Source organism: Procambarus clarkii, chromosome 61 (genome assembly GCF_040958095.1).
Source record: "Procambarus clarkii isolate CNS0578487 chromosome 61, FALCON_Pclarkii_2.0, whole genome shotgun sequence".
NCBI classification, from domain to species: domain Eukaryota; kingdom Metazoa; phylum Arthropoda; class Malacostraca; order Decapoda; family Cambaridae; genus Procambarus; species Procambarus clarkii.
Window position 1 is genome coordinate 19,194,444 of NC_091210.1, and position 27,200 is coordinate 19,221,643.

Below are 27,200 nucleotides of genomic sequence, written 5' to 3' on the forward strand. Positions count from 1 at the left end.
ACTAATTTTCTAACAGCTGGTTCAAGTAACTTTTGTGGGTTTATTTAGACATTATCATCATCAGAAATGAACTTAAGAAATGAGTTAAGAAGTTCTCTCTGCTGTTTTTGATTAAAAACTATTTTCAGTGCTCCCAAAATAGCATATACTTTTAAAATATGTAAATACATCATTCATTCGTAATTACATTCGTCTCTAGCCACATTAATTGCACCACTAAAATGGCTTTATATAACTATGAAACGAAAGTCGATCAATCGTTACTAAAGGCCTTATGTAGCAAAATTTTAACCACGTGTAGTAAACATGGTATTTCAGATGTAAATATTGAAAACCTACAAAGGGATCGAACCCACGTCTTTCAGTTCCTCAGGCACCATGCACTGCTGACTAGACGATGACTATAACCTAACCTAACCTAGGTAAGGTTAGGTAATTCTGCCTTTTCGTCAGACCACGAAGGAAGGATTATATATATATATATATATATATATATATATATATATATATATATATATATATATATATATATATATATATATATAGGAGGAAGAGCTTGTAATTTGGAAAGCCATTAGGGAGTTGGAGGGAAGTTTGTCCAACAGTTACGGTCGCAACACTGGCCGGAGGCTCCTGTCGACTGCTGACGGTCACAAGTGATTAATTTGGACCAGGCTGGTTGCCCGGTAGGTGGTGAGGGAGGGGGGGGGGGTGAGGGAGGAGGGGGGAGGGGGTGAGGGAGACTGGTAGTGAGGTTGTGAGAGATTATGTTGAAGGAGAGCTGACTGTAGTAGGATGTAGAGTAACTGAGGAAGAGAGATGGGAAACAGGATGGTAATGCAAAAACAGGTAAAAACAGGATGAAAATAGGTACTTCACCTTCGCCTCATCCCTGGCTATATATCCAGCAGCACAAACATTTGTAACCACCATTTGGTCACCATTTGGTCCGGGAGACATCTCCCGTCACGCAGGGTGCAGTTGCACCTCCACAGATCTCCAGTATCATCTCTTGATACTGGTAATGGCTCAAAAGGGCCACCACTTACGGGCTATTCATGCCCGTGCCACCTTTTGGGTGGCCTAATCTTTATCAATCAATCAATCATCAACCCCAGGGGAACTTTTCATTTTCCAGAGTGGCGTGAAGACTCCAGAGGAGCCGTCATTTTCAAGTTTCTCTTCCTTGTGAAGTTTCTTGTTGGTATTCAGAGGCAAGGAAATTGAGCTTCAGCGGCCAGCCAGATGGTCCTGTGATGCTCAAGTGCTCAGGCAGCCAGATAGTCTGCTGTGCATTTAGTTGTGTTGTTACCTAAAGGGTTTATGAACGTTCATGTGCAGTGTGAATGATTGTGAGCAGTTGACAGCCAGTCTCACAGTGAATGATTGTGAAATATATATATATATATATACATATATATATATATATATATATATATATATATATATATATATATATATATATATATATATATATATATATATATATATAGTAAATAAATAGTAGATATAGATGTACACAAGGAACAACACACCAGTAGATTTTAATGTTTACAAGGAAAGATATACCAATAGATTATGGGGACGTACAAGGAGCAAGAAACCAAAAGATGTAAATGCAGAAAGCAGACATGAGTACAGACAAGGAACAAGGCAGCAGATGGAAACATAAACATGGAACAAAAGAACAGTAGATTAACAAAGAACAACTACAGCAAAAGAGAGAGATCAAGCAAGTACATATTACAATAACCTGAAGCCATGTTGCAAGGTCTGGCAGGAGCAGACTCGCGTTTAAATGAAATGAAAAAAAAATCTAAATGCACCCAGAAGGCAGAAATTTAATCAGAAGATTCGTTTCCTGTCCAGAAATTGTACATTTTATTACGTGGGTATATTAGCATTAGCTCAGTTCCCACTTTCATATACAAGGAAATAACAGCCAGGAGAAAACACGGGAATTATATAGTTAAAATGTGTTTTAACTGACAAGTAAAAATAATTATTTGCTCGTCCATTTATTATATTATTCAGAATGTAAGACATAGTCATTGATGTAGAATCCCCACTACCATCTCCAGAAGATGTAGATGACTCCAGAAGATGACTCCAGAAGTCATCTACAGCTTCATATGACCAGGTGTACAGAGCTCCTCGTGAATTTATATATTCATTTCGTTTAAATATTTACACATATAAATTGGTTTCAACAAGCATTAACCTATACTATGTCCTATGTGTTCCTCACACACTCACATCCTCTCCTCTCTCTCTCACTACTCTCCTTCTCCCTCCCCCTTTTCTCTCCTACTTTCAAATTCACGCGGCGCCATCTTGTCGTAATCCATTCGTCCCTTGGGTCTCTGGTTGTTTCAACAAGCCTAGAACCCAAATCTGTGAGGAAACGCTTTCCATTTTATCCTCGAGGGGACCCAGCGTCTGAGATCCTGCAGGAACCAAATTGAATTGGGTGGTTCAGATCCTCGTACCTATTTGACCTAGCAGTTTTCCCTATGGCACGCTCCAAGTGCCTGATCTATGCTCAAGATACTGGTGGTATGAGACTGGATCGGTACATGTGGGAAGTACCACACTGGTATGCTTTATTCCATTTTGATGTCCAAACAGGGTCGGTAGATTTGTTGAGCAGACAATAGTGGTTTCTGTCTGCTGTGTACTAGGTGCAGAGAGGTTCCTCTTGATGATTGTGTTGGGTTTAATTTATATGCAATGTCTGGGGAATCTGTTGTATTGACCACGCAGATAATTCGTATTAGCTTCGGTCTCACTTTTAATACATTTGCAGGCTTGAGAATGGTCCAGGAGAATCGATTTGAGAATGGTCCAGGACGGACCGAAACGTCGTCGTTCCTTCACCTTCTAGTGTGTGATCTGGTCAACATCCAATACATTTGTTTGCGATGTGGAGAGAGACAGGAAGGTGGAGAGCTTCCACAGTACGGAATGGTTCGCGTATAAGTTGTACGCTCATTACGGTCTAGGGGGAATACCAAAATAAAACTCCTTGCATGCGGAATACAAACAGCAATAGAGGCTAGCTAAATCAAAAGCTGATTCTACGGGCTCACCATAGCCCGTGCTACTTGGAACTTTTTGTTCCAAGTAGCAAATCTTAAACAACAACAACAACAAAAGCTGATTGTGTGAATTCAAGGAATGTTGCAAACCACTTTCTCGATAATGGGGCTGTCCCAACTGGATTGCATTTATATATACAAAAGTTCTTACGTTCTTGTACAGCCATTAGCACACATAGCATTTCGGGCAAGTCCTTAGTTCTTTATTTTCAGCATAATACGACCTGCCAAATCGTTTAACAACCAGGTGCCTATTTTACTGCTGGGTAAACAGAGGCTACAAATTACAATTGGCATCCGGTTAGTCCTCTCCGGCCAGGATACGAACCCAGGCTAAAGAGCTTGCAAAGCGCTGGGTGAGTGATTTACCACCGCACCACGGGAACTTGTTGGCTCTTATTCAAACTTGTTTTAGTCACAGACCCGCTCCTGTGCCAGGTAAGTCCACTACGGGCTCACCATAGCCCGTGCTACTTGCCCCGCTCCTGTGCCAGGTAAGTCCACTACGGGCTCACCATAGCCCGTGCTACTTGCCCCGCTCCTGTGCCAGGTAAGTCCACTATGGGCTCACCTTAGCCCGTGCTACTTGCCCCGCTCCTGTGCCAGGTAAGTCCACTATGGGCTCACCTTAGCCCGTGCTACTTGCAACTTTTTGTTCCCAGTAGCTGAATCTTAAACAACAACAACTGTCCTATCACTTAAGAATGAACCATGTAAGTTCGAAACTTTGTGTAATTTTAAAAATAAGTGTAATACATTCTACAGTTAATATTTATTTTTCTTCACCCCTATATATATATATATATATATATATATATATATATATATATATATATATATATTATTAAATATATATATTATTATTAAATATGACCGAAAAAGTAAGATTAATAATTCTAACACGAATTTTCTCAATCTTTCGTACATTACGCTTCACTGTTGGAGGTAAATCAAAAATTAATTCTCCAAAATTCATTTTTATTTCTAGTCTAAAGGCACTACACATCAAGAAGTCAACACCAGCAATCAACAGCCAATTATTGCACAACTATATTCTACCCACCTCAAGACTCCGCTCCAATATAGAAGCATCAAGAAATATGGACCAATAGGCTTTCTACAAACACTTCTATTCAATACCCATTGTTTGTGTTCTGTCTTGTGTTGATACTTTTAATACCCTATTAATATCCCCTCTTGTTCTGTCTTGTGTTAATGCCACATCACCCCTCCCACCTCACTCAAATGTAGATATAAAATCTGAGATACGTAAGTTCTATTCAGTTGTGTATTTGTGAACTAAAGTCTTTGAAAATGTAATAAGTTTTACGAAACGCGCCCGTGTCGCGTCAGACTAGAAATAAAAATGAATTTTGGAGAATTAATTTGTGATTTACCTCCAACAGTGAAGCGTAATGTACGAAAGATTGAGAAAATTCGTGTTAGAATTATTAATCTCACTTTTTCGGTCATATTTAATAATATATGTCTACAGGAAAGACTGCTACCAAAATATACTAATATATATATATATATATATATATATATATATATATATATATATATATATCTATATATATATATATATATATATATATATATATATATATATATATATATATATATATATATATATATATATTGGTTATTATTAACCAATATATATATATATTGGTTAATAAGGTGCAGTAGTGGGGAGATCATTAAACTACTGGAAATTAATGTGAAAGGAGAAGTTCTAAAACTTGTCTATCAGTATAATTACCTTTGGTGAATGACTGACAAAAAAATGGGAGTTTGTGTAGGAGAAATTGAGAGAGGAGAATGTGGGACGGTGGAATGGAAGCCTTTGCTTTCAAGACCAACATTGTTAGTTACAACCTGTGGACCTTTGTAAATGAGTGGTGGAATATGCATTAATGTATGTGTGTGTGTGTGTGTGTGTGGAATGAGGGTGAGGTAGAGAATGTAATTTATGTTGATTTATGCATAATTAAGGCTTTGATTTTGCTAGATCCGGCGTTTTTGCTGTGGTGACTTTAAGATGTCGTACGTACTGGAAGTGAATAAGCTCATCTTAAGGCGAAGTGTCCGATATGGTTAAGTGCATCTTAAGTTTAATGTTGACACTGAATTTGTAGGGTTTTACTCGTGTTTTCTCTTGTCATCTGGTCATGTACTCTGGGAATGTACTCTGGGAATGTACTCTGGGAATGTACTCTGGGAATGTACTCTGGGAATGTATTCTGGGAATGTACTCTTTCATGTCCTCATTCATGTACACTTGTCCTGTTCTTGTTTGTGTTCTCTGGTATTATCCTTGTTCATATCCTCTCATTCTATCCTTGTTTATATGTCACAATCACGTCCCCTCTTAAGAACAAATCTCGTGATGAACATTTGAACATTTCTACTTCTTGTCAACATCTGAACATCCTCAATTTCTCATTCGTTTTTTTGGCTAAAGTTCCACGCTTGGATTGCACTTTCTAGTTGAGGTCAGGCCTAAGTTGTGCTGAAGATCTGAAAGTTTGCTCATTAAGGCGTCTGAAGCTTTTGCTAATGTTAGGAAACTCTGAAGACTGAGCTGAATCCTCTTGCTATTGTCTCAAGTGAAGGGCTTCAGGGAATGTCTATTTCCTAAATGTTTCTGAAAAAAGAAAATTATTTTTTTTCTTGATGTGGGTGTCGATCAATATGTTTTTGTAAGTTTTTGAACTTCTGTATTATTCAGAAGTAGATTCTATGTTTTTTGAACTTCTGTATTATTCAGAAGTAGATTCTATGTTTTTTGAACTTCTGTATTATTCAGAAGTAGATTCTATGTTTTTTGAACTTCTGTATTATTCAGAAGTAGATTCTATGTTTTTTGAACTTCTATATTATTCAGAAGTAGATTCTATGTTTTTTGAACTTCTGTATTATTCAGAAGTAGATTCTATGTTTTTTGAACTTCTGTATTATTCAGAAGTAGATTCTATGTTTTTTGAACTTCTGTATTATTCAGAAGTAGATTCTATGTTTTTTGAACTTCTGTATTATTCAGAAGTAGATTCTATGTTTTTTGAACTTCTGTATTATTCAGAAGTAGATTCTATGTTTTTTGAACTTCTGTATTATTCAGAAGTAGATTCTATGTTTTTTGAACTTCTGTATTATTCAGAAGTAGATTCTATGTTTTTTGAACTTCTGTATTATTCAGAAGTAGATTCTATGTTTTTTGAACTTCTGTATTATTCAGAAGTATATTATTTCAACACCATGGGAGCAGGTATAGTGCTTTCCATTACCATGGTGTATTGCAAGGATTAACCTTTTAGTTCCCAATGGAACATGACCAGCTAATTGATCTACAACCAGGTACAAAAATTCTGATGAATGAATAGGGTTGAACAGCTAAGAATTGGTGCCCAGTCAATCCTTCCTGCCTTAGGACTTGCTATCAAGGCGTGAGAAGAGCATGCTATCATAATGGGTCTTATATTTATGATCAATGTCCTTTTATATTTGCCTGTCTGCTTATTTAATGACTTGAGGGCTTTAGATCTTGGTTTTCATGTATCCCATTCTGCTTTCAATTCCCTGAGAGCATTCTACTTTTCCCCATGTTCTCACGTGTCGAGCGCTTCCTTCCTGCTCTGAGTGCCTCGGGTTGTTTTCGGTTTATTACACCCTCATCTCTACAGTCAGGAGGAACTTAATCCATTAGCTTCTCAGGTTTTCTGTGCAAGGAGTCTGTCATTGCTAGTAGGGACATTCCAATGTCTCAGTGGCCTCAGTATTTGACGAATTACGTTATTTCAACGTTAATTCAATGTTAAATGAATTGGTGTATTGTGGCGTCTATAGAAAAAATGTCATTATGTGATTCATATTTCTTATGATGACTTTTATGTAGTCATTGAACCTTTCATAATCCTAAATTATCATCTCAAATCTCCCGTCTTTCATTTTAATTATGTCCCTTCCTCGTATTGTTTTTATTTATTATATGGCAGCAATTACGATAAACTGAAGTTATTGTTGACCAGACCACACACTAGAAATTGAAGGGACGACGACGTTTCGGTCCGTCCTGGACCATTCTCAAGTCGATTGTGAACTTCGTTTTGACAATCGACTTGAGAATGGTCCAGGACGGACCGAAACGTCGTCGTCCCTTCAATTTCTAGTGTGTGGTCTGGTCAACATACTTCAGCCACGTTATTGTGACTCCTCGCCTGAAGTTATTATGACTGACAGTTTAGTTTCTGTAAGTGCTATTATATCTGGCTTCTTTTTATGCATCTATTCTCTGAACTTTGGTAACGTGTTTGTTATATGATCTAAGTTTGTGTATATGACTTCACAACACATGCCTTTTGAATCCGGCTCCTTCAACCTCTGTGATCTCGGTGTTTGCTGATAGGAAAGTACTCAAAATAGGTAGGTAAGGAGAGTGTGACGTCCTCTGTGTCGGTATGGAGACTAATAGGAAATTGGGATTGAAATGGGGGAACTACTAGAAAATAGGTAAAGGGGTGACTGGCTGTTATGGGATACGTCGAGAAGATCATGTTGTTTCGCAGTGTAGAATGAGAGGTGGGAAAGTGAAACACTATAAATAGAGTGAAAGAGTTTGAATTTTAGGGCCGAAAAGGATTAGGGGAGAAATTTTAGGGATTCAGTTAGAAGGCGGAGGCAGAGAGCTAGGGAAATGGGATTAGTTTTTTTAGGGTCATGCAGGCCTTAATGGGATTAGCTTTTTAGGGTCAAGGGATGCACGGGGCAAGGAGGGAAATAGGTGTTGGCCTAAAATAATGTGTGTGTTCGTATGTAAATGTGTTTATGTGTTCGTTTAAGTCTAGATACTCGTATGTACATGAGTCGGTCATTAAACTTTAGGTCATCAAAGCGAGTCCGCATTGCAGAGTATTCAGTAGAGTAGCTCTTAGAGCCCAGAACTGCCTATCAAAATATATGTTTTGGGAGTGAAAAAGACGATAGTGTAGTGATGATGATTTTTGGAGGTAGATGAAAGGGGGGATGCTGATAGTGGTGTTGATGGTGAAGATAGTGCATATAGACCAGGTTATATCGCTGTCATAGTAAGATAAATGCATCAACACATTTTCCTCCAGGAAAATGTCTACCTCAGGTAGAGAGGATCTGTGAGGAGACACAGACTTACAGCATCATCACGTTGCATAAGATGCAGCCATCATGCTGAATTATGCTGTATCTTACCATCAAAGTAACAATGCTGTTATCTATCCAATCACCAAAATAACAACAATTACCCTTAACCAAAGTAATCAAGTAATGAAACTAATCAAGATAATCCAAATATTAATGTAAACAATTAATCGAGATAATCATAGAATCAAAATAATCAGATTTGCTAAGTAAAAACACCCATAATCACCCACGCCAATCACAAATATACCATCAAAATCACATTCCCAATGAATCAATTTACCGAAGCAGCAACAATCCTTATCTTGAGGTTATCTTGAGGTTATCTTGAGGTTATCTTGAGATGATTTCGGGGCTTTAGTGTCCCCTCGACCAGGCCTCCACCCCCAGGAAGCAGCCCGTGACAGCTGATTAACTCCCAGGTACCTATTTACTGCTAGGTAACAGGGGGCATTCAGGGTGAAAGAAACTTTGCCCATTTGTTTCTGCCTCGTGCGGGAATCGAACCCGCGCCACAGAATTACGAGTCCTGCGCGCTATCCACCAGGCTACGAGGCCCCTTGCGATCCTTGCGTCAAACTCATCCACCCAACATATCCACATTGCGTCATGACACAATAGGACAAACCAGGTATTTTTCCCCACTCCCCCAAAAGACATTAAAAAGCCACTCCCCTTCTCTACTTTTTTTTCCAGGATCTGGTGATGGGTTCCAGCGGTTCTTGGTGACTCCAGAGAGTGTAGAGGTGATGGAAGGAGCTGATGTGTTCCTCCACTGCATTGTGGAGAACCAGCAAGGCAAAGCTCAGTGGACTAAAGATGGTTTTGCTCTAGGTATGTGTATATGCCTCTCTCGTCTATGTTTCAACAATATGTCCCATATTTCTATATTTCTACAATATACCTGGTTGATACCTGGTTGATGGGGTTCTAGGAGTTCTTCTACTCCCCAAGCCCGGCCCGAGGCCAGGCTTGACTTGTGAGAGTTTGGTCCACCAGGCTGTGATGTCTCATACTTCTATATAACTCCAATATGTCCCATACGTCTCCAATATGTCCCATACTTTTATGTTTCTCCCATATGTCTCATAGTTCTATATAACTCCAATATGTATCATACTTCTATGTAACTCCAATATTTCTCATACTTCTATATAATTCCAATATGTCTCATACTTCTATATAACTCCAATATGTTTCATACTTCTATATTTCATAGAAGTATGTCTCATACTTCTATATTTCATAGAAGTATGTCTCATACTTCTATATTTCTACAATATGTCTCATACTTGTATATTTCTCCCATATGTCTCAAACTTCTATATTTCATAGAAGTATGGCTCACACTTCTATATTTCTACAATATATCCCATACTTCTATATAATTCCAATATATCCCATAATTCTATATTTCTCCAATATATCCCATTAACCTATAAGAATCAGAAAACAGCATTTTCTTTAATAAAACACGTGCAAACAGTTGGCGAAAAACATCTGAGAGAACGTGACAACAACTACTCAACAGATGTCTTTCTGTTCCCTTAACTGAATATTTCTCTTAAGCGAATTGTGAGATAACACGTGTAGAGTAGATAGCAGATATCGCTTTAGGGAAGTGGCAAGTTCAGTGACTCAGAGAGGAAAATGAGAACGAGTCACAATAACGTGGCTGAAATATGTTGAATTGACTTGAGAATGGTCCAGGACGGACCGAAACGTCGCTGTCCCTTCACTTTCTAGTGTGTGGTCTGGTTATCAAGAAAAAGATAAATTTTAGGACCATCTACCCCCCCAAAAATGAAAGGGATTGAAAATATGTCCGACATCAGCAAAAATCAAATGGAGAATAAAGAAAGTAATTGGGTTGTTTCTGAAGAATTGGGATTGTTGCTGAAGTAATGGAATTAATGCTGAAGTAATGGTTTTTTTGTTGAAGCTCAGTGAAAACCCATTTTCTGTGCTCTCCCTCACGAATGTATGGGTAAAAATGAGGGACCTAAATAAGACAAGCAAGGTGAATGAATGGTCATTTTCTTACCTGAAGAACAGATAGCAGGCATGCTTCCCTGGGGGCATGGATGAGGGAGGTAAGCCAATGGGACAGATATCAGCTTGAGTGTAATGAGAACTATATCCTGCTATCTTCCACAATGCAGGAGGAAGTGGCTACAGGGAGGAGGAGGGGGGGGGGTAGATTATAGAGAGCAGGATAAGGAGTTGACTACAATATTCACCAAGACACTATTGTACTTAGCAAGACATTACAACACTCACCGAGCCCCTACAACATCTCCCAAGCTACTACAACACCCCCTAAAGCCACTACAACACCCATCAAGCCACAACAATCTCCACCACAACACCCCCAACGCCACCTGGGCTGAGGTCAACACCCCTCCACCACTCCACCCTCCACCACTCCACCCTCAACCCACTAACTCCCATTCTTCTCACTATAGAATTTCAAGGCTTATAACCTTACAAACTCTAATTCCCCTTTAACCTGTGTAAAAAACCTATGTAGAATTACACAGATGAAAAATCCCACGTAAATGGAAAAGTTGCAATGAGACAGGACCTAAAAAAACTCTAATTCCCCTTTAACCTGTGTAAAAAAACCTGTTTACACAGATGAAACACAGATGAATTACTGTTTTACACAAGAATTACACAGATGAAAAATCCCACGTAAATGGAAAAGTTGCAATGAGAGAGGACCTAAAAAATAAATTCATGCAGGTTCCTGTTTTGCAACTAAGCAGCGTGGGCCGTTGGGAAATTTGTGGTTCCTCTTGGAAGCGGGAGTGTAAATCGTATTATACCCCTGGGAGGAGGTGGAGGCTCGTAAAACTCGTCTGAGACTTTGATATTGGTTGATATGATGCGGCTAAGAAAGGCCAAAGAAAGGGAGTGTCGCCTGTGTAAGATGCAATGTCTCTATTGACATGTTTGTAGCACTTGCGTATGTCGATGTAGCACTTGCGTATGTCAGCTTCCTCGTATGTGCTGCGTACAGGTGCGTTCGGAGTTCCAATCTTACAGGTGTGTTCCAATCTTACAGGTGCGTTCGGGCGTTCCAATCTTACAGGTGCGTTCGGGGTTCCAATCTTACAGATGCGTTCGGGGTTCCAATCTTACAAGTGCGTTCGGGGTTCCAATCTTACAGGTGCGTTCGGGGTTCCAATCTTACAGCTGCGTTCGGGGTTCCAATCTTACAGATGCGTTCGGGGGTTCCAATCTTACAGGTGCGTTCGGGGTTCCAATCTTACAGATGCGTTCGGGGTTCCAATCTTACAAGTGCGTTCGGGGTTCCAATCTTACAGGTGCGTTCGGGGTTCCAATCTTACAGCTGCGTTCGGGGTTCCAATCTTACAGATGCGTTCGGGGTTCCAATCTTACAGATGCGTTCGGGGTTCCAATCTTACAAGTGCGTTCGGGGTTCCAATCTTACAGGTGCGTTCGGGATTCCAATCTTACAGGTGCGTTCGGGATTCCAATCTTACAGGTGCGTTCGGGCGTTCCAATCTTACAGGTGCGTTTGGGGTTCCAATCTTACAGATGCGTTCGGGGTTCCAATCTTACAGGTGCGTTCGGGGTTCCAATCTTACAGGTGCGTTCGTGGTTCCAATCTTACAGGTGCGTTCGGGGGTTCCAATCTGTCCTCTCAACAACTGTATTCCGTTTTCTACATTATAGTAACTAGCGTTACAAACGCAGCCTACTGTGATAAGTAGAGGCTCACAGACATCTACGTTTTCTAGCTGTAATGTCTTCCGCTTCTATCTTCTCTCACTTGGGCTGGACGGTAGAGCGACGGTCTGGCTTCATGCAGGTCGGCGTTCAATCCCCGACCGTCCACAAGAGGTTGGGCACCATTCCTTCCCCCCCCCTTCCAAGTGCTATATAGTCGTAAAGGCTTGGCGCTTTCCCCCCGATAGTTCCCTTCCCTTCTATCTTCTCTCGTAATGATAAGAGATAAGCTGTACGAAGATTGTTTTAATGATTGATAGCAGGAATACCATTCTCCTGGGCTGTATGGGGGCTCGAACCCTGATCCGTACGCGTGTGTGAGGCCGAAACTTAATTGACTGGGCTATGAGAGGACTTAAAAAGGACAGTTCCAATTCCCTTCAATTAGATCCCATATCACCTTTTCATCCTTATAAACCTAAGTAAAGGAAATTTACTCAAGTCATTTACAAATGAGGTTGTTTACAACAATAATTACCTCGTGTTGTAAGGCTTCGAGGGCCTTTAAACAGTTTAAAAAAAAATCTAAACAAATATACCACAATTAAGGGAAGATGAACAGGTTTCGTAAACGCTGGCATAATAGTTGATGAACCTAGGCTCTGGCTAACATATCTTGAGGTTATCTTGAGATGATTTCGCGGCTTTTAGTGTCCCCGCGGCCCGGTCCTCGACCAGGCCTCCACCCCCAGGAAGCAGCCCGTGACAGCTGACTAACACCCAGGTACCTATTTTACTGCTAGGTAACAGGGGCATAGGGTGAAAGAAACTCTGCCCATTGTTTCTCGCCGGCGCCTGGGATCGAACCTGAGACCACAGGATCACAAGTCCAGCGTGCTATCCGCTCGGCCGACCGGCTCCCCGCAGTTTTCTCAGTCAGTCAGTATCCTCAGTTTCAATTATATTTTGAAGTGCTATCGTTCCGGCGGCCGAGTCGCCCTTGTCATTGAATTCCTCTTAATTGCAAGTCTTCGAGAATAGGAGACATGATAGAGGAAGCCATTAAGACACACGTTTACTTAACTAACCCCTTATAAGCCAGTGGCTATGGAGATTTCTCCGGTGGTAGGCGAATGGGTGATGACATTTCGGCAGCTCTGGCTGGCTAGATAGGCAGGGTTCGTGCCTAGCATGCATGTAAATCCCCAGTTCGAATCCAGGATGGTTGTCTTATATTACTGGTGCATAACACGCCCTCGGAAGGCAGGTGAATGGTCAATGTTATCAAATCTATCAACCTTTTTTTACCTGTGTTTAATGACCCAATCTAAACTATATTATTTTGCACCGAAAGATTCATCCTCTCAGTATTCCTTATATACAGAAGCTACAAAAGTCAAGATTTGACTTATAACCTTCGGTGTAGAGCAGGTTGCATCAGTTAGTTTGTTTGTCTCAGGTGTTTGTCTCAGGTGTTTGTCTCAGGTGTTTGGCTCAGGTGTTTGGCTCAGGTGTTTGTCTCAGGTGTTTGGCTCAGGTGTTTGGCTCAGGTGTTTGGCTCAGGTGTTTGGCTCAGGTGTTTGGCTCAGGTGTTTGGCTCAGGTGTTTGGCTCAGGTGTTTGTCTCGGGTGTTTGGCTCAGGTGTTTGGCTCAGGTGTTTGTTTCAGGTGTTTGGCTCAGGTGTTTGGCTCAGGTGTTTGGCTCAGGTGTTTGTCTCAGGTGTTTGCCTCAGGTGTTTGGCTCAGTTGTTTGGCTCAGGTGTTTGGCTTAGGTGTTTACTCCAGATGTTTTAAATTTTCACGATTTCACTATAAAGTCCATGGGCAAGAATTTCTTACACACATATACACAAGGGAGCCGGTCGGCCGAGCGGACAGCACGCTGGACTTGTGATCCTGTGGTCCTGGGTTCGATCTCAGGCGCCGGCGAGAAACAATGGACAGAGTTTCTTTCACCCTATGCCCCTGTTACCTAGCAGTAAAATAGGTACCTGGGTGTTAGTCAGCTGTCACGGTCTGCTTCCTGGGGGGTGGAGGCCTGGTCGAGGACCGGGCCGCGGGGACACTTAAGCCCCGAAATCATCTCAAGATAACCTCAAGATAAGATAACTACTTCTGAAACCTTTACGTCATTTGTTTTAGTGGCTTTGTTTAAATTGTTATTTTAGATTCAGCTACTTAGAACAATAACTTCCAGTAGCACGGACTATGGTGAGCCCGTAAGTTTTGTTTACAGTTATTAAACACCTTATGAGCTCTGAAACACAATCAGGTTGTTTATAATAACCTTGGGTTGTGATGTTTTAAAACATGTCAACTGTGTTTTAAATGTAAGCAATGCCTAAATGATTAAGGAAAGATGCACAGGTTTCGTTATGTTTGGGGTCAAATACACTGATCCAGACGAGCTAAATGGAGCCTAATCACCAAAATCTAAATAACATTTTATTTAGAAGTTCCATGATCTCAAAGTCAGGTCAAATACACTGATCTAGACGAGCTAAAGGGAGCCTAATCATCAAAATCTAAATAACATTTTATTTAGAAGTTCCATGATCTCAAAGTCAGGTCAAATACACTGATCTAGACGAGCTAAAGGGAGTCTAATCATCAAAATCTAAATAACATTTTATTTAGAAGTTCCATGATCTCAAAGTCAGGTCAAATACACTGATCTAGACGAGCTAAAGGGAGTCTAATCACCAAAATCTAAATAACATTTTATTTAGAAGTTCCATGATCTCAAAGTCAGCCCTCGAGGCTTGAGAGACAAATATCCTCATTTTTTTATATATGAAGTTTGGTTTATTAGCTTAACTTTCTGGAACTAGTGAGGAGGTGAAGCCAAACCCCGAAGCCTTGGCTTCATCATTGGCTTCACTCAGGTTTTCCTGCTTATATAAATCCTCTAAAAAGAACATGAACTTTTTCGAATTCTAATTTTTTTTATATTATTGCTAATTATTATTACAACTGCATTTTAATACATTGTTTTTAGTATTTAAATTTTTATTTAATTTGTATTTAATAATAATTATTATATTAATATCCTCAGACGTGATACAATTCAAGTCAAATCTGATATAATTTTAACCTCAAGGAACTAGAGGAACTATCAGGGGGAAAGCGCCAAGCCATTAGACTATTTAGCACTGGGAAGGGATCAGGATAAGGATTTGGGATGGGACGGGGGAAAAGGAATGGTGTCCAACCACTTGTGGACGTTCGGGGGATTGAACGCCGACCTGCATGAAGCGAGACCTTCGCTCTACCGTCCAGTCCAAGTTAATATTAACAACTTATAACTTTTATTACCAATGAAAACAGGACAAAAAATAATGCTAATCATCACATAACGATCAATTATAATACATTAATAAAACAAAATATGACTCCAGCACTAAGCACAGCTCAACTTGCGTGTCAAACAAGGCAAGAAAACCTAGAAAAAGCAACCAAACACAGGTTAATAAAACACAAAAAGCACTTCTAAACTAGCTCCGGCACTTGGAGTTTACACAACAGCCACGACCCCTTAAAAAACCCATTTCCAACTTGAAGAGAAAAACAGCAGTAAACTTTACGTAAAGTATTATGAGGGTAAACATTTCGAACATGACGAAAAAAAATGGATTTGTAAATGTTTGGATTTGTTTTGGGGTGGATGAGTGGATTTTTTTGGTCTTGGATGTGATTTTGTGTGCTTGCTGTAAGCTCTAGTACATGGGCCTCCTGGATTTTTGTTTTCCTTTGGTATAAGCAGCATGCTCTAGTACATGGGCCTCCTGGATTTTTGTTTTCCTTTGTTATAAGCAGCAAGCTCTAGTATATGGGCCTCCTGGATTTTTGTTTTCCTTTGGTATAAGCAGCATGCTCTAGTACATGGGCCTCCTGGATTTTTTTTTCTTTGGTAAAAGCAGCATGCTCTAGTACATGGGCCTCCTGGATTTTTTTTTCTTTGGTAAAAGCAGCATGCTCTAGTACATGGGCCTCCTGAATTTTTTTTTCTTTGGTAAAAGCAGCATGCTCTAGTACATGGGCCTCCTGGATTTTTGTTTCCCTTTGGTATAAGCAGCATGCTCTAGTACATGGGCCTCCTGAATTTTTTTTTCTTTGGTAAAAGCAGCATGCTCTAGTACATGGGCCTCCTGGATTTTTGTTTTCCTTTGGTATAAGCAGCATGCTCTAGTACATGGGCCTCCTGGATTTTTTTTCTTTGGTAAAAGCAGCATGCTCTAGTACATGGGCCTCCTGACTTTTTGTTTTCCTTTGGTATAAGCAGCATGCTCTAGTACATGGGCCTCCTGGATTTTTGTTTCCTTTGGTATAACGTGAATCACCTAGTAACTATACAGTCTCAAGTCTCAGTTGGATATCAGTGGTGTGTCTCTGGGATCCTCTCTTATAGTGGGTGTTCGCAGCCAAATTGATAGAACTCCAGTCTTCCATTTAGGCGGTCGTGAGTTCGAGTCTCCAATGGTGCAAGTGAATGAAATATACACATATAAATAATTGTATTTGTTTTAATTAAAAATTGTAACTCAAGTGAATTACTTTTATGCACAAAGTGAAAAGAATTGCCGGTTATATTTGGGTTTTTCTCGTTGCTCTCCAGTTCTCCAGCTGGCTAATCCTTGCAACAATTTATAACCGTTGCGTGCAATGAATGGATTATGTTGCACAAAATAATTTTTTTATTTATCTGGTTAATGGTTCGATGCTCTTGTGTACTTCCCTTTCCCCTCCTATTCCACACAAGTCAGATACTTTTGTTCACATGAGCAAAGTTACAGGATTTCTATTTCTATAACGAATAACTAGAAATAGTTTGAAATTTGTTCTCATGTGTACATTAAAATTGTAAATAAAATTTCTGGAATTTATCTACACATAAATGCTTATCAGAGTATCGATATATATATATATATATATATATATATATATATATGAATATGAAAACTCATGAAAACATGAGTTTTCAGTTGCATATAGTCCTGGGGACCATTCAGGCTTGTTCATATATATATATATATATATATATATATATATATATATATATATATATATATATATATATATATATATATATATATATATGAACCATATATATATATATATATATATATATATATATATATACACATATATATATATGAATGTGTTTCTTTAGTTATTAAGAAGAGCTGTCTTGTGTAGGCCAATGAACCGCCTTAAGCTTCCCTTATTCTTAAGTTCTTAAATCAGAATATTGGCTAAATGACCTTGACAGGGGTCGTAAGGAACATTTTGACCAGTAAATCGGACCAATGGCAGCCCTTCCCTACCCCAGAGACACAGAAAATGATAAGTGTCTTCCAAGAAGTGAGCTGTTTTCTTGAATTCGAAGCTCACATTTCTTAGAGCCACCCAGAAGACAACCAGAACTCTCATCTAATTGGTTACATTCTTAACAGACACGACCAATCCGTTAAAAAAATTCAACCTATTAAATCAAATTAGACGATGTTGATATTATACTCACCTAATTGTGCTTGCGGGGGTTGAGCTCTGGCTTTTTGGTCCCGCCTCTCAACTGTCAATCAACTGGTGTACAGATTCCTGAGCCTATTGGGCTCTATCATATCTATATTTGAACTGTAGTCTCCTACCCATCTGCCGCGATGGGTTAGGAGGGTTGTTAGGGCTTATACCTTCCTGGTTAGGTCAAATCATTGTATTTTTAACAGAATGACCAATTGAGATAACAGGCTATCAATGCTATAGGAAATAATTCCCCGTGGTGGTAAGTCTGACCTCCTCTGGGTCCTCCAAGTCAAGCAATTCACAAAAGAAATCGTACGACCGAATACTTCGGTCGTACGTTTTAAATAACGTACTACGACTAAAATTTTGAGGCGAATGGAGTGACTTAAACACACACATTCTGGTCATTCCCAGACACCGAGAGCAACCCGTTCTCGCACTTGCTCTTAGTCAATATTGGCTTATTTAATAAGTGCATATGTGACATACTAATTGATTGTAAATATTTTAGTTTACTTTGAAAAGCTTCATAGAAAACACCGACCTCACCTAACCTTCTTAGTATGTTAAGATAAGCATCTTATTGCTTCTTAATTACAATTATTACCTAACCTATCAACGGTATAAGTTAAGTAATAAATGTAATTAAATAGCAATAAGATGCTTATCTTAACATACTAAGAAGGTTAGGTAAGGTCGGTGTTTTCTATGAAACTTTTCAAGGTAAACTAAAATATTTACAATCAATTAGTATGTCACATATGCACTTATTAAATAAGCCAATATTGACTAGAAGCAAGTGCGAGAACGAGTTACCAAGAGACATCGCAGCAAGAACGAGGAAAAAACCCCAGATTCTGATAGGAAAACCCCCAGTTTTTTTTCCTATCAGAACGAACAGTAATCAAAAGCTGGGTCACGATTTTCTTGCTGTTGATTCGCTTGCTTCCCGCTAAATTGATTGTTTGCCTTGATATCGTCAATCAGCGCGATTGTCCGTGATCGTGTGTGATAATACTGGCTTTTTTCAGGGGATTTGGGGGACTGTTATCTTGGCTTTATCTCCGGAATGACGATTTGCTTCGCCACTTCAGTCTTGTCAGTCTCAACCCCTATTTCAGTCTTCAGTCGCCACTTCAGTCTAGCAGTAAAATAGGTACCTGGGTGTTAGTCAGCTGTCACAGGCTGCTTCCTGGGGGTGGAGGCCTGGTAGAGGACCGGGCCGCGGGGACACTAACAAGCCCCGAAATCATCTCAAGATAACCTCAAGATTGTCGCACTGGTGAGCGTTTAAAAGTTAATGTATATGGGCCGGTGTTTAAAGCTTTAATGCGTATATAATTTCCTTCTTTCATACTTCATTCATTCTTCTTGCATCAGGCGCTCACACTAAGCTTTTCCTTCATTTCACTAAGTTCTTTCTTCCTTCCATTAAGTTCTTCTCAAAGTCTAAGTAAAAACTTAAGAATGTTTTAAGATATATCCGCATCAGAATTTTAATAGGATTAGCAATTTTAGTCATGCAGTCGCTATCTGCGATTGTCTCCTGTGGTCCAATCATTATCTGCGATTTCCTCCTGTGGTCCAATCACTATCTGCGATTTTCTCCTGTTGTTCAATCTCTATTTGCGATTTTCTCCTGTGGTCCAATCATCATTTACGATTTTCTCCTGTGGCCCAATCTCTATTTGAGATTTTCTCCTGTGGTCCAATCTCTATTTGCGATTTTCTCCTGTGGTCCAATCATCATTTACGATTGGTTCCAATTTAATTTATTAACCTTTTTATTTTTAATGTTCACTCTGAAGTACTTTGCAATCATTGCGTCGTTCAGGTATTAAATAAAAGTCAATGGGAGTAGCTGGCATGATGCAGTTAGATATAATGGGTGCCATTTTTGAAGATGATTAGCAATTAAGATGCCAGAGGTACACATATATCTGTGTGAGACGCAGGGGAATTTTTAATTAAAGTTTACCTAGAAATATATTGTGAGAGAGAGGGAGAGAGAGAGAGAGAGAGAGAGAGAGAGAGAGAGAGAGAGAGAGAGAGAGAGAGGGAGAGAGAGACAGAGAGACAGAGAGACAGAGAGACAGAGACCTTCCACCAGGTTCCTTATATGATAGTTCCCTATGTGATAGATCCAAAATACATTCTCTTGAAATAAATGAGTTTCTAGGAGCAGTCTTCAGATGAGCTGAGGTAGGATAACAGCTCTTGCTTGCAGTTTCACTAGGCTCTTTTGGACCCCTAGTCTTATTTTAAGAGATAGATAGAGAGAGAGAGAGAGAGAGAGAGAGAGAGAGAGAGAGAGAGAGAGAGAGAGAGAGAGAGAGAGAGAGAGAGAGAGAGAGAGAGAGAGAGAGAGACAGAGACAGAGACAGAGACAGAGAGAGACAGATAGACAGACAGAGACAGAGACAGAGACTCAAAGAACAGACAGAACAATGCCATAAAAATCCTTGCATCTCCACTGCAGCACCGCCCCAATAAAAGCCGTCAAGCAGAACTAGATCCCCACTACAATTGCAAAAATAAACTCCCTATACTCGACAGGAAAATATCGGGTTACTTAGAGCAGGAAGCAGAAAAGTGTATCCAGCCAAGACATGAAAATTACCCCAGTGAGAAATACTAAATATCTGAGCAGTGTAAACCATTTCTGAAGCCCCGTGAGAAGGAGTATCCGGCCATTCTCCTTAGCTTTAGAAAAAGAAAAAGAAAGTATCTTCAAAAAGATTTTACGAGACAGAAGGAAGGGACCACAGAAAACGCAGGAAAGACTCCATTGTCCCCCCTAAAAAATACAATAAAGTTCTTTCTTAAGATCTACGCTAGTGGGTAACAAGAGGCATTGGGTGAAGAATACACCAATGAAAGATAAAAAAAGAAAATAAATCAAGATGAAGAATAATCTCGCTCTTTCTAGACATGTTTCTTCCAGAGGACGAAATATGTGTCATTAATAGGAATCTAAGAACTAAGATATAGAAAACGCGTAGAAAGAAAACGAAAAATTTGAAAAGATTTGTAAAATTTTGAAATAATATATTTTATTTCATTATATATGCCATAAAACGTATTGTTTTCCTCTTTGACACTAATCCAACCACTTGGGGTAGACGGTAGAGCAACAGTCTCGCTTCATGCAGGTCAATTTTCAACAAAACAGGGAAACAAGCCTTCCTGGTGAGTTTGACGAAGTGAATGAGCAGCCCTTGGACTTGTGATCCTGTGGTCACGGGTTCGATCCCGGGCACCGGCGAGAAACAATGGGCAGAGTTTCTTTCATCCTTGTCCCTGTTACCTAGCAGTAAAATAGGTACCTGGGTGTTAGTCAGCTGTCACGGGCTGCTTCCTGGGGGTGGAGGCCTGGTCGAGGACCGGGCCGCGGGGACACTAAAGCCCCGAAATCATCTCAAAATAACCTCAAGATAGCCCTGGTTTAGGTGCTGCACTTCCAGACTTCAACAAGCCTCGTAATTGGATTGGAGAGATTAGCTTTGGTCTCTGGGATGTCAGACTTTGCTCATGTCGTCTAAAGTTGGTGCCTGGATTAGATTACCGTCTTAGCTCCCGGTAACCTGGAGGCTGTGTTGAGGGAGATCGTTGCCAAGCGGGAGAGGAATTGACAGAGACTGAAGCACAGAGGAATAGAGATGCAGAGTAAGCGATGTGTCTGATGCACATGGGGTTCTGTTTGCTCTCTTCAAACACACACACACACACACACACACACACACACACACACACACACACACACACACACACACAGGAAGTGATGTGGTGGAGGCTGACTCCATACACAGTTTCAAGTGTAGATATGATAGAGTCCAGTAGGCTCAGGAACCTGTACACCAGTTGATTGACGGTTGAGAGGCGGGATCACAGAGCCAGAGCTCAACCACCGCAAGCGCAAATAGGTGAGTACACACACACACACACACACACACACACACACACACACACACACACACACACACACACACACACACACACACACACACACACACACACTATAATCTCCCCAACATCACTGAAGTCAAAGCCTAAAATAAGTCACTAAAGGAGAAGCCAATAAGCAACAAGTAACCCTCGAATTACCAGTTAACAACAGACTGGTGACCCTAACAATCCTCCAATGCAAAGTGATCAAAACAATGCTAAAATAAAGAATAACAGAAAGACAGATGAGCGGAAGTCACGTAACAAATCACTATCATTGATCCCTAGTGTTCAGAGGGCAGTAAAACTCCTCTTTAAAGAAGATATTCTGCGAAACAAAGGCACTGAGTCGTTACAACAAGCGGTGGTTGTTTAGAAAGCCTGGGCCCAGGAGCTTAATATCGACACATCAATGCAGGCCGCCCAGGCGAAGATTAGACAAGAAAGTGGTAAGGACTTATTAGCATAAAACTCTAAGCCTGTATGATTACACCTAACTTGGAAGGGATATGAGGACAAGGAGCTGGGATATGAGGACAAGGAGCTGGGATATGAGGACAAGGAGCTGGGATATGAGGACAAGGAGCTGGGATATAAGGACAAGGAGCTGGGATATAAGGACAAGGAGCTGGGATATAAGGACAAGGAGCTAGGATATGAGGATAAGAAGCTGGGATATGAGGACAAGGAGCTGGGATATGAGGACAAGGAGCCGGGATTTGAGGACAAGGAGCTGGGATGAGGACAAGGAGCTGGAATATGAGGACAAGGAGCTGGGATATGAGGACAAGGAGCTGGGGTATGAGGAGAAGGATCTGGGATATGAGGACAAGGAGCTGGGATATGAGGACAAGGAGCTGGGATATGAGGACAAGGAGCTGGGATATGAGGACAAGGAGCTGGGATATGAGGACAAAGAGCTCACGAACGTGTACATCTTTCCTCAATCTTTGACGGCTTTGGTTACATTTATTAAACAGTTTACAAGCATAAAAACTTGCCAATCAACTGTTGTTATTGTTATAAACAGCCTCCTGGTGCTTCGGAGCTCATTAACTGTTTAATAATTGTAAACAAAGCCGTCAAAGATTGAGAAAAAATGTACAGGCTCGTAAGTGCTTGCGTAATTGCTTCGTGAATTTGGCCCCAAGAAGGCAGCAGTGGGTCCATACTTCACCTCACTCTTGGTCAAATATTCGGCTGCTCCAGGAATTAATTTCCACTCTGCCCTTGAAAATGCTGACATGATCAACGGAACATATTCTTAGTGTCTAGCCACAATGAAACTGGAAAGTGAACTTCGGAGAGTTAATTTTTCAACTACCTTCCCAAGTGAAGGAGAACGTAAGGAATAGAGGTAAGATTCGTACTAGAATCACTGACCTCACCGTTTCTATCATATACAATAACACGCACACGCACACGCACACGAATTGACAGGGTGGATAGAGATAAACTATTTAGGACTTGTGGAACACGAACAAGGGGACACAGGTGGAAACTGAGTACCCAAATGAGCCACAGGGACATTAGAAACCACTTTTTCAGTGTCAGAATAGTTAATAGATGAAATGCATTAGGCAGTGATGTGATGGAGGCTGACTCCATACACAGTTTCAAATGTAGATATGATAGAGCCCAGTAGGCTCAGGAATCTGTACATCAGTTGATTGACAGTTGAGAGGCGGGACCAAAGAGCCAGAGCTCACTTCACCCCCCCCTCCCACACACATACATTAAAGATAGATAATAACAAATTGTAGAGATAAATATGGAAATAAATTTATAGGTGAATAACTTCACTTACTCAGTACAAAACGCAGTTTTTCCCAGACCCATAATTGTGTTTAACTGAAAATCGAATTAAATCCGAATTAACTTTCACAGGATTAATGTACTGAAAAAAAACTGCCAGCAATTTCCGTATTAATAACTGGAATTTCATAAACTTTAAGAATATAAATATGAAAAGAGAGAGAATTAGAGTAGACTTCAAAAATGTTTCTGACTCAGTAAATGCAACCCGTTCTCGCACTTTCGTATAGTCAATATTGGCCTATTTAATAAGTGCATATGTGACATACTAATTTATTGTGAATATTTTAGCTTACTTTGAAAAGCTTCATAGAAAACACCGACCTTACCTAACCTTCTTAGTATTTTAAGATAAGCATCTTATTGCTTCGTAATTACAATTATTATTTAACCTATTAATGGTATAGGTTAAGTGATAAATTTAATTACGGAGCAATAAGATGCTTATCTTAACATACTAAGAAGGTTAGGTAAGGTCGGTGTTTTATATGAAGCTTTTCAAGGTAAACTAAAATATTCACAATAAATTAGTATGTCACATATGCACTTATTTAATAAGTCAATATTGACTGTAAGAAAGTGCAAGAACGGGTTGCTAAGTGGACGAATTGTTATGTCTATGTTATGTTTGACACTAAATAAGCTCGCTAATCACTGTACATCAGTTTCTGTCAAAAGGTTGGGACAGGGAAGGTGGACAGCTGCTACCCCTCTTTCTCTTTTTCAGACCTTTCGGGGCACCGAAAGTAACGAGTAATTTTCCGTGTCTATGCCAGAAATAAAATCATTTGCAAAGCTCTGTAACATAGAGATATTTGCAGGCGATGAGTCACAATAACGTGGCTAAATTATGATGACCAAAGCACACACTAGAATGTGAAGGGACGACGACGTTTCGGTCCGTCCTGGACCATTTTCATCGACTTGAGAATGGTCCAGGACGGACCGAAACGTCGTCGTCGTCCCTTCACATTCTAGTGTGTGGTCTGGTCAACATAGAAATATTTCATCCATTGCTTACGTGGTATTCGCTGTGCAAGAACATGCATCTATTTTAACACAAAATATGGAAATGCATTTTTTGTTGCACTGTTTGCAAGTTATGTTATTTTTGTTATATAGGGGCATAACTGGCCGACCCCTCACAGTGTTCAAGAGAGAACTATCAACATCAGAGGCCCGAGACTGTTCAACATGCTTCCACTACACATAAGGGACATAACTGGCCGACCCCTCACAGTGTTCAAGAGAGAACTATCAACATCAGAGGCCCGAGACTGTTCAACACGCTTCCACTACACATAAGGGACATAACTGGCCGACCCCTCACAGTGTTCAAGAGAGAACTATCAACATCAGAGGCCCGAGACTGTTCAACACGCTTCCACTACACATAAGGGACATAACTGGCCGACCCCTCACAGTGTTCAAGAGAGAACTATCAACATCAGAGGCCCGAGACTGTTCAACACGCTTCCACTACACATAAGGGACATAACTGGCCGACCCCTCACAGTGTTCAAGAGAGAACTATCAACATCAGAGGCCCGAGACTGTTCAACACGCTTCCACTACACATAAGGGGCATAACTGGCCGACCCCTCACAGTGTTCAAGAGAGAACTATCAACATCAGAGGCCCGAGACTGTTCAACACGCTTCCACTACACATAAGGGACATAACTGGCCGACCCCTCACAGTGTTCAAGAGAGAACTATCAACATCAGAGGCCCGAGACTGTTCAACACGCTTCCACTACACATAAGGGACATAACTGGCCGACCCCTCACAGTGTTCAAGAGAGAACTATCAACATCAGAGGCCCGAGACTGTTCAACACGCTTCCACTACACATAAGGGGCATAACTGGCCGAACCCTCACAGTGTTCAAGAGAGAACTATCAACATCAGAGGCCCGAGACTGTTCAACACGCTTCCACTACACATAAGGGACATAACTGACCGACCCCTCACAGTGTTCAAGAGAGAACTATCAACATCAGAGGTCCGAGACTGTTCAACACGCTTCCACTACACATAAGGGGCATAACTGGCCGACCCCTCACAGTGTTCAAGAGAGAACTATCAACATCAGAGGCCCGAGACTGTTCAACACGCTTCCACTACACATAAGGGACATAACTGGCCGACCCCTCACAGTGTTCAAGAGAGAACTATCAACATCAGAGGCCCGAGACTGTTCAACACGCTTCCACTACACATAAGGGGCATAACTGGCCGACCCCTCACAGTGTTCAAGAGAGAACTATCAACATCAGAGGCCCGAGACTGTTCAACACGCTTCCACTACACATAAGGGACATAACTGGCCGACCCCTCACAGTGTTCAAGAGAGAACTATCAACATCAGAGGCCCGAGACTGTTCAACACGCTTCCACTACACATAAGGGGCATAACTGGCCGACCCCTCACAGTGTTCAAGAGAGAACTATCAACATCAGAGGCCCGAGACTGTTCAACACGCTTCCACTACACATAAGGGACATAACTGGCCGACCCCTCACAGTGTTCAAGAGAGAACTATCAACATCAGAGGCCCGAGACTGTTCAACACGCTTCCACTACACATAAGGGGCATAACTGGCCGACCCCTCACAGTGTTCAAGAGAGAACTATCAACATCAGAGGCCCGAGACTGTTCAACACGCTTCCACTACACATAAGGGGCATAACTGGCCGACCCCTCACAGTGTTCAAGAGAGAACTATCAACATCAGAGGTCCGAGACTGTTCAACACGCTTCCACTACACATAAGGGGCATAACTGGCCGAACCCTCACAGTGTTCAAGAGAGAACTATCAACATCAGAGGCCCGAGACTGTTCAACACGCTTCCACTACACATAAGGGACATAACTGGCCGACCCCTCACAGTGTTCAAGAGAGAACTATCAACATCAGAGGCCCGAGACTGTTCAACACGCTTCCACTACACATAAGGGGCATAACTGGCCGACCCCTCACAGTGTTCAAGAGAGAACTATCAACATCAGAGGCCCGAGACTGTTCAACACGCTTCCACTACACATAAGGGACATAACTGGCCGACCCCTCACAGTGTTCAAGAGAGAACTATCAACATCAGAGGCCCGAGACTGTTCAACACGCTTCCACTACACATAAGGGACATAACTGGCCGACCCCTCACAGTGTTCAAGAGAGAACTATCAACATCAGAGGTCCGAGACTGTTCAACACGCTTCCACTACACATAAGGGACATAACTGGCCGACCCCTCACAGTGTTCAAGAGAGAACTATCAACATCAGAGGCCCGAGACTGTTCAACACGCTTCCACTACACATAAGGGGCATAACTGGTCGACCCCTCACAGTGTTCAAGAGAGAACTATCAACATCAGAGGCCCGAGACTGTTCAACACGCTTCCACTACACATAAGGGGCATAACTGGCCGACCCCTCACAGTGTTCAAGAGAGAACTATCAACATCAGAGGCCCGAGACTGTTCAACACGCTTCCACTACACATAAGGGACATAACTGGCCGACCCCTCACAGTGTTCAAGAGAGAACTATCAACATCAGAGGCCCGAGACTGTTCAACACGCTTCCACTACACATAAGGGACATAACTGGCCGACCCCTCACAGTGTTCAAGAGAGAACTATCAACATCAGAGGCCCGAGACTGTTCAACACGCTTCCACTACACATAAGGGGCATAACTGGCCGACCCCTCACAGTGTTCAAGAGAGAACTATCAACATCAGAGGCCCGAGACTGTTCAACACGCTTCCACTACACATAAGGGACATAACTGGCCGACCCCTCACAGTGTTCAAGAGAGAACTATCAACATCAGAGGCCCGAGACTGTTCAACACGCTTCCACTACACATAAGGGACATAACTGGCCGACCCCTCACAGTGTTCAAGAGAGAACTATCAACATCAGAGGCCCGAGACTGT

At 41.1% G+C, this 27,200-nt stretch overlaps 1 protein-coding gene across 1 annotated transcript in view; it reads left to right on the forward strand.

Annotated features, from left to right (window-relative positions):
- The window catches only part of LOC123774448 (nephrin), a 183,757-nt gene that overhangs the window by 80,447 nt on the left and 76,110 nt on the right, over positions 1 to 27,200 (forward strand). The window contains exon 3 of the mRNA XM_069307959.1: positions 8,970 to 9,107. Within this exon, the coding sequence (XP_069164060.1) occupies positions 8,970 to 9,107 (138 nt within the window). The remainder of the gene's footprint in view (positions 1 to 8,969; positions 9,108 to 27,200) is intronic.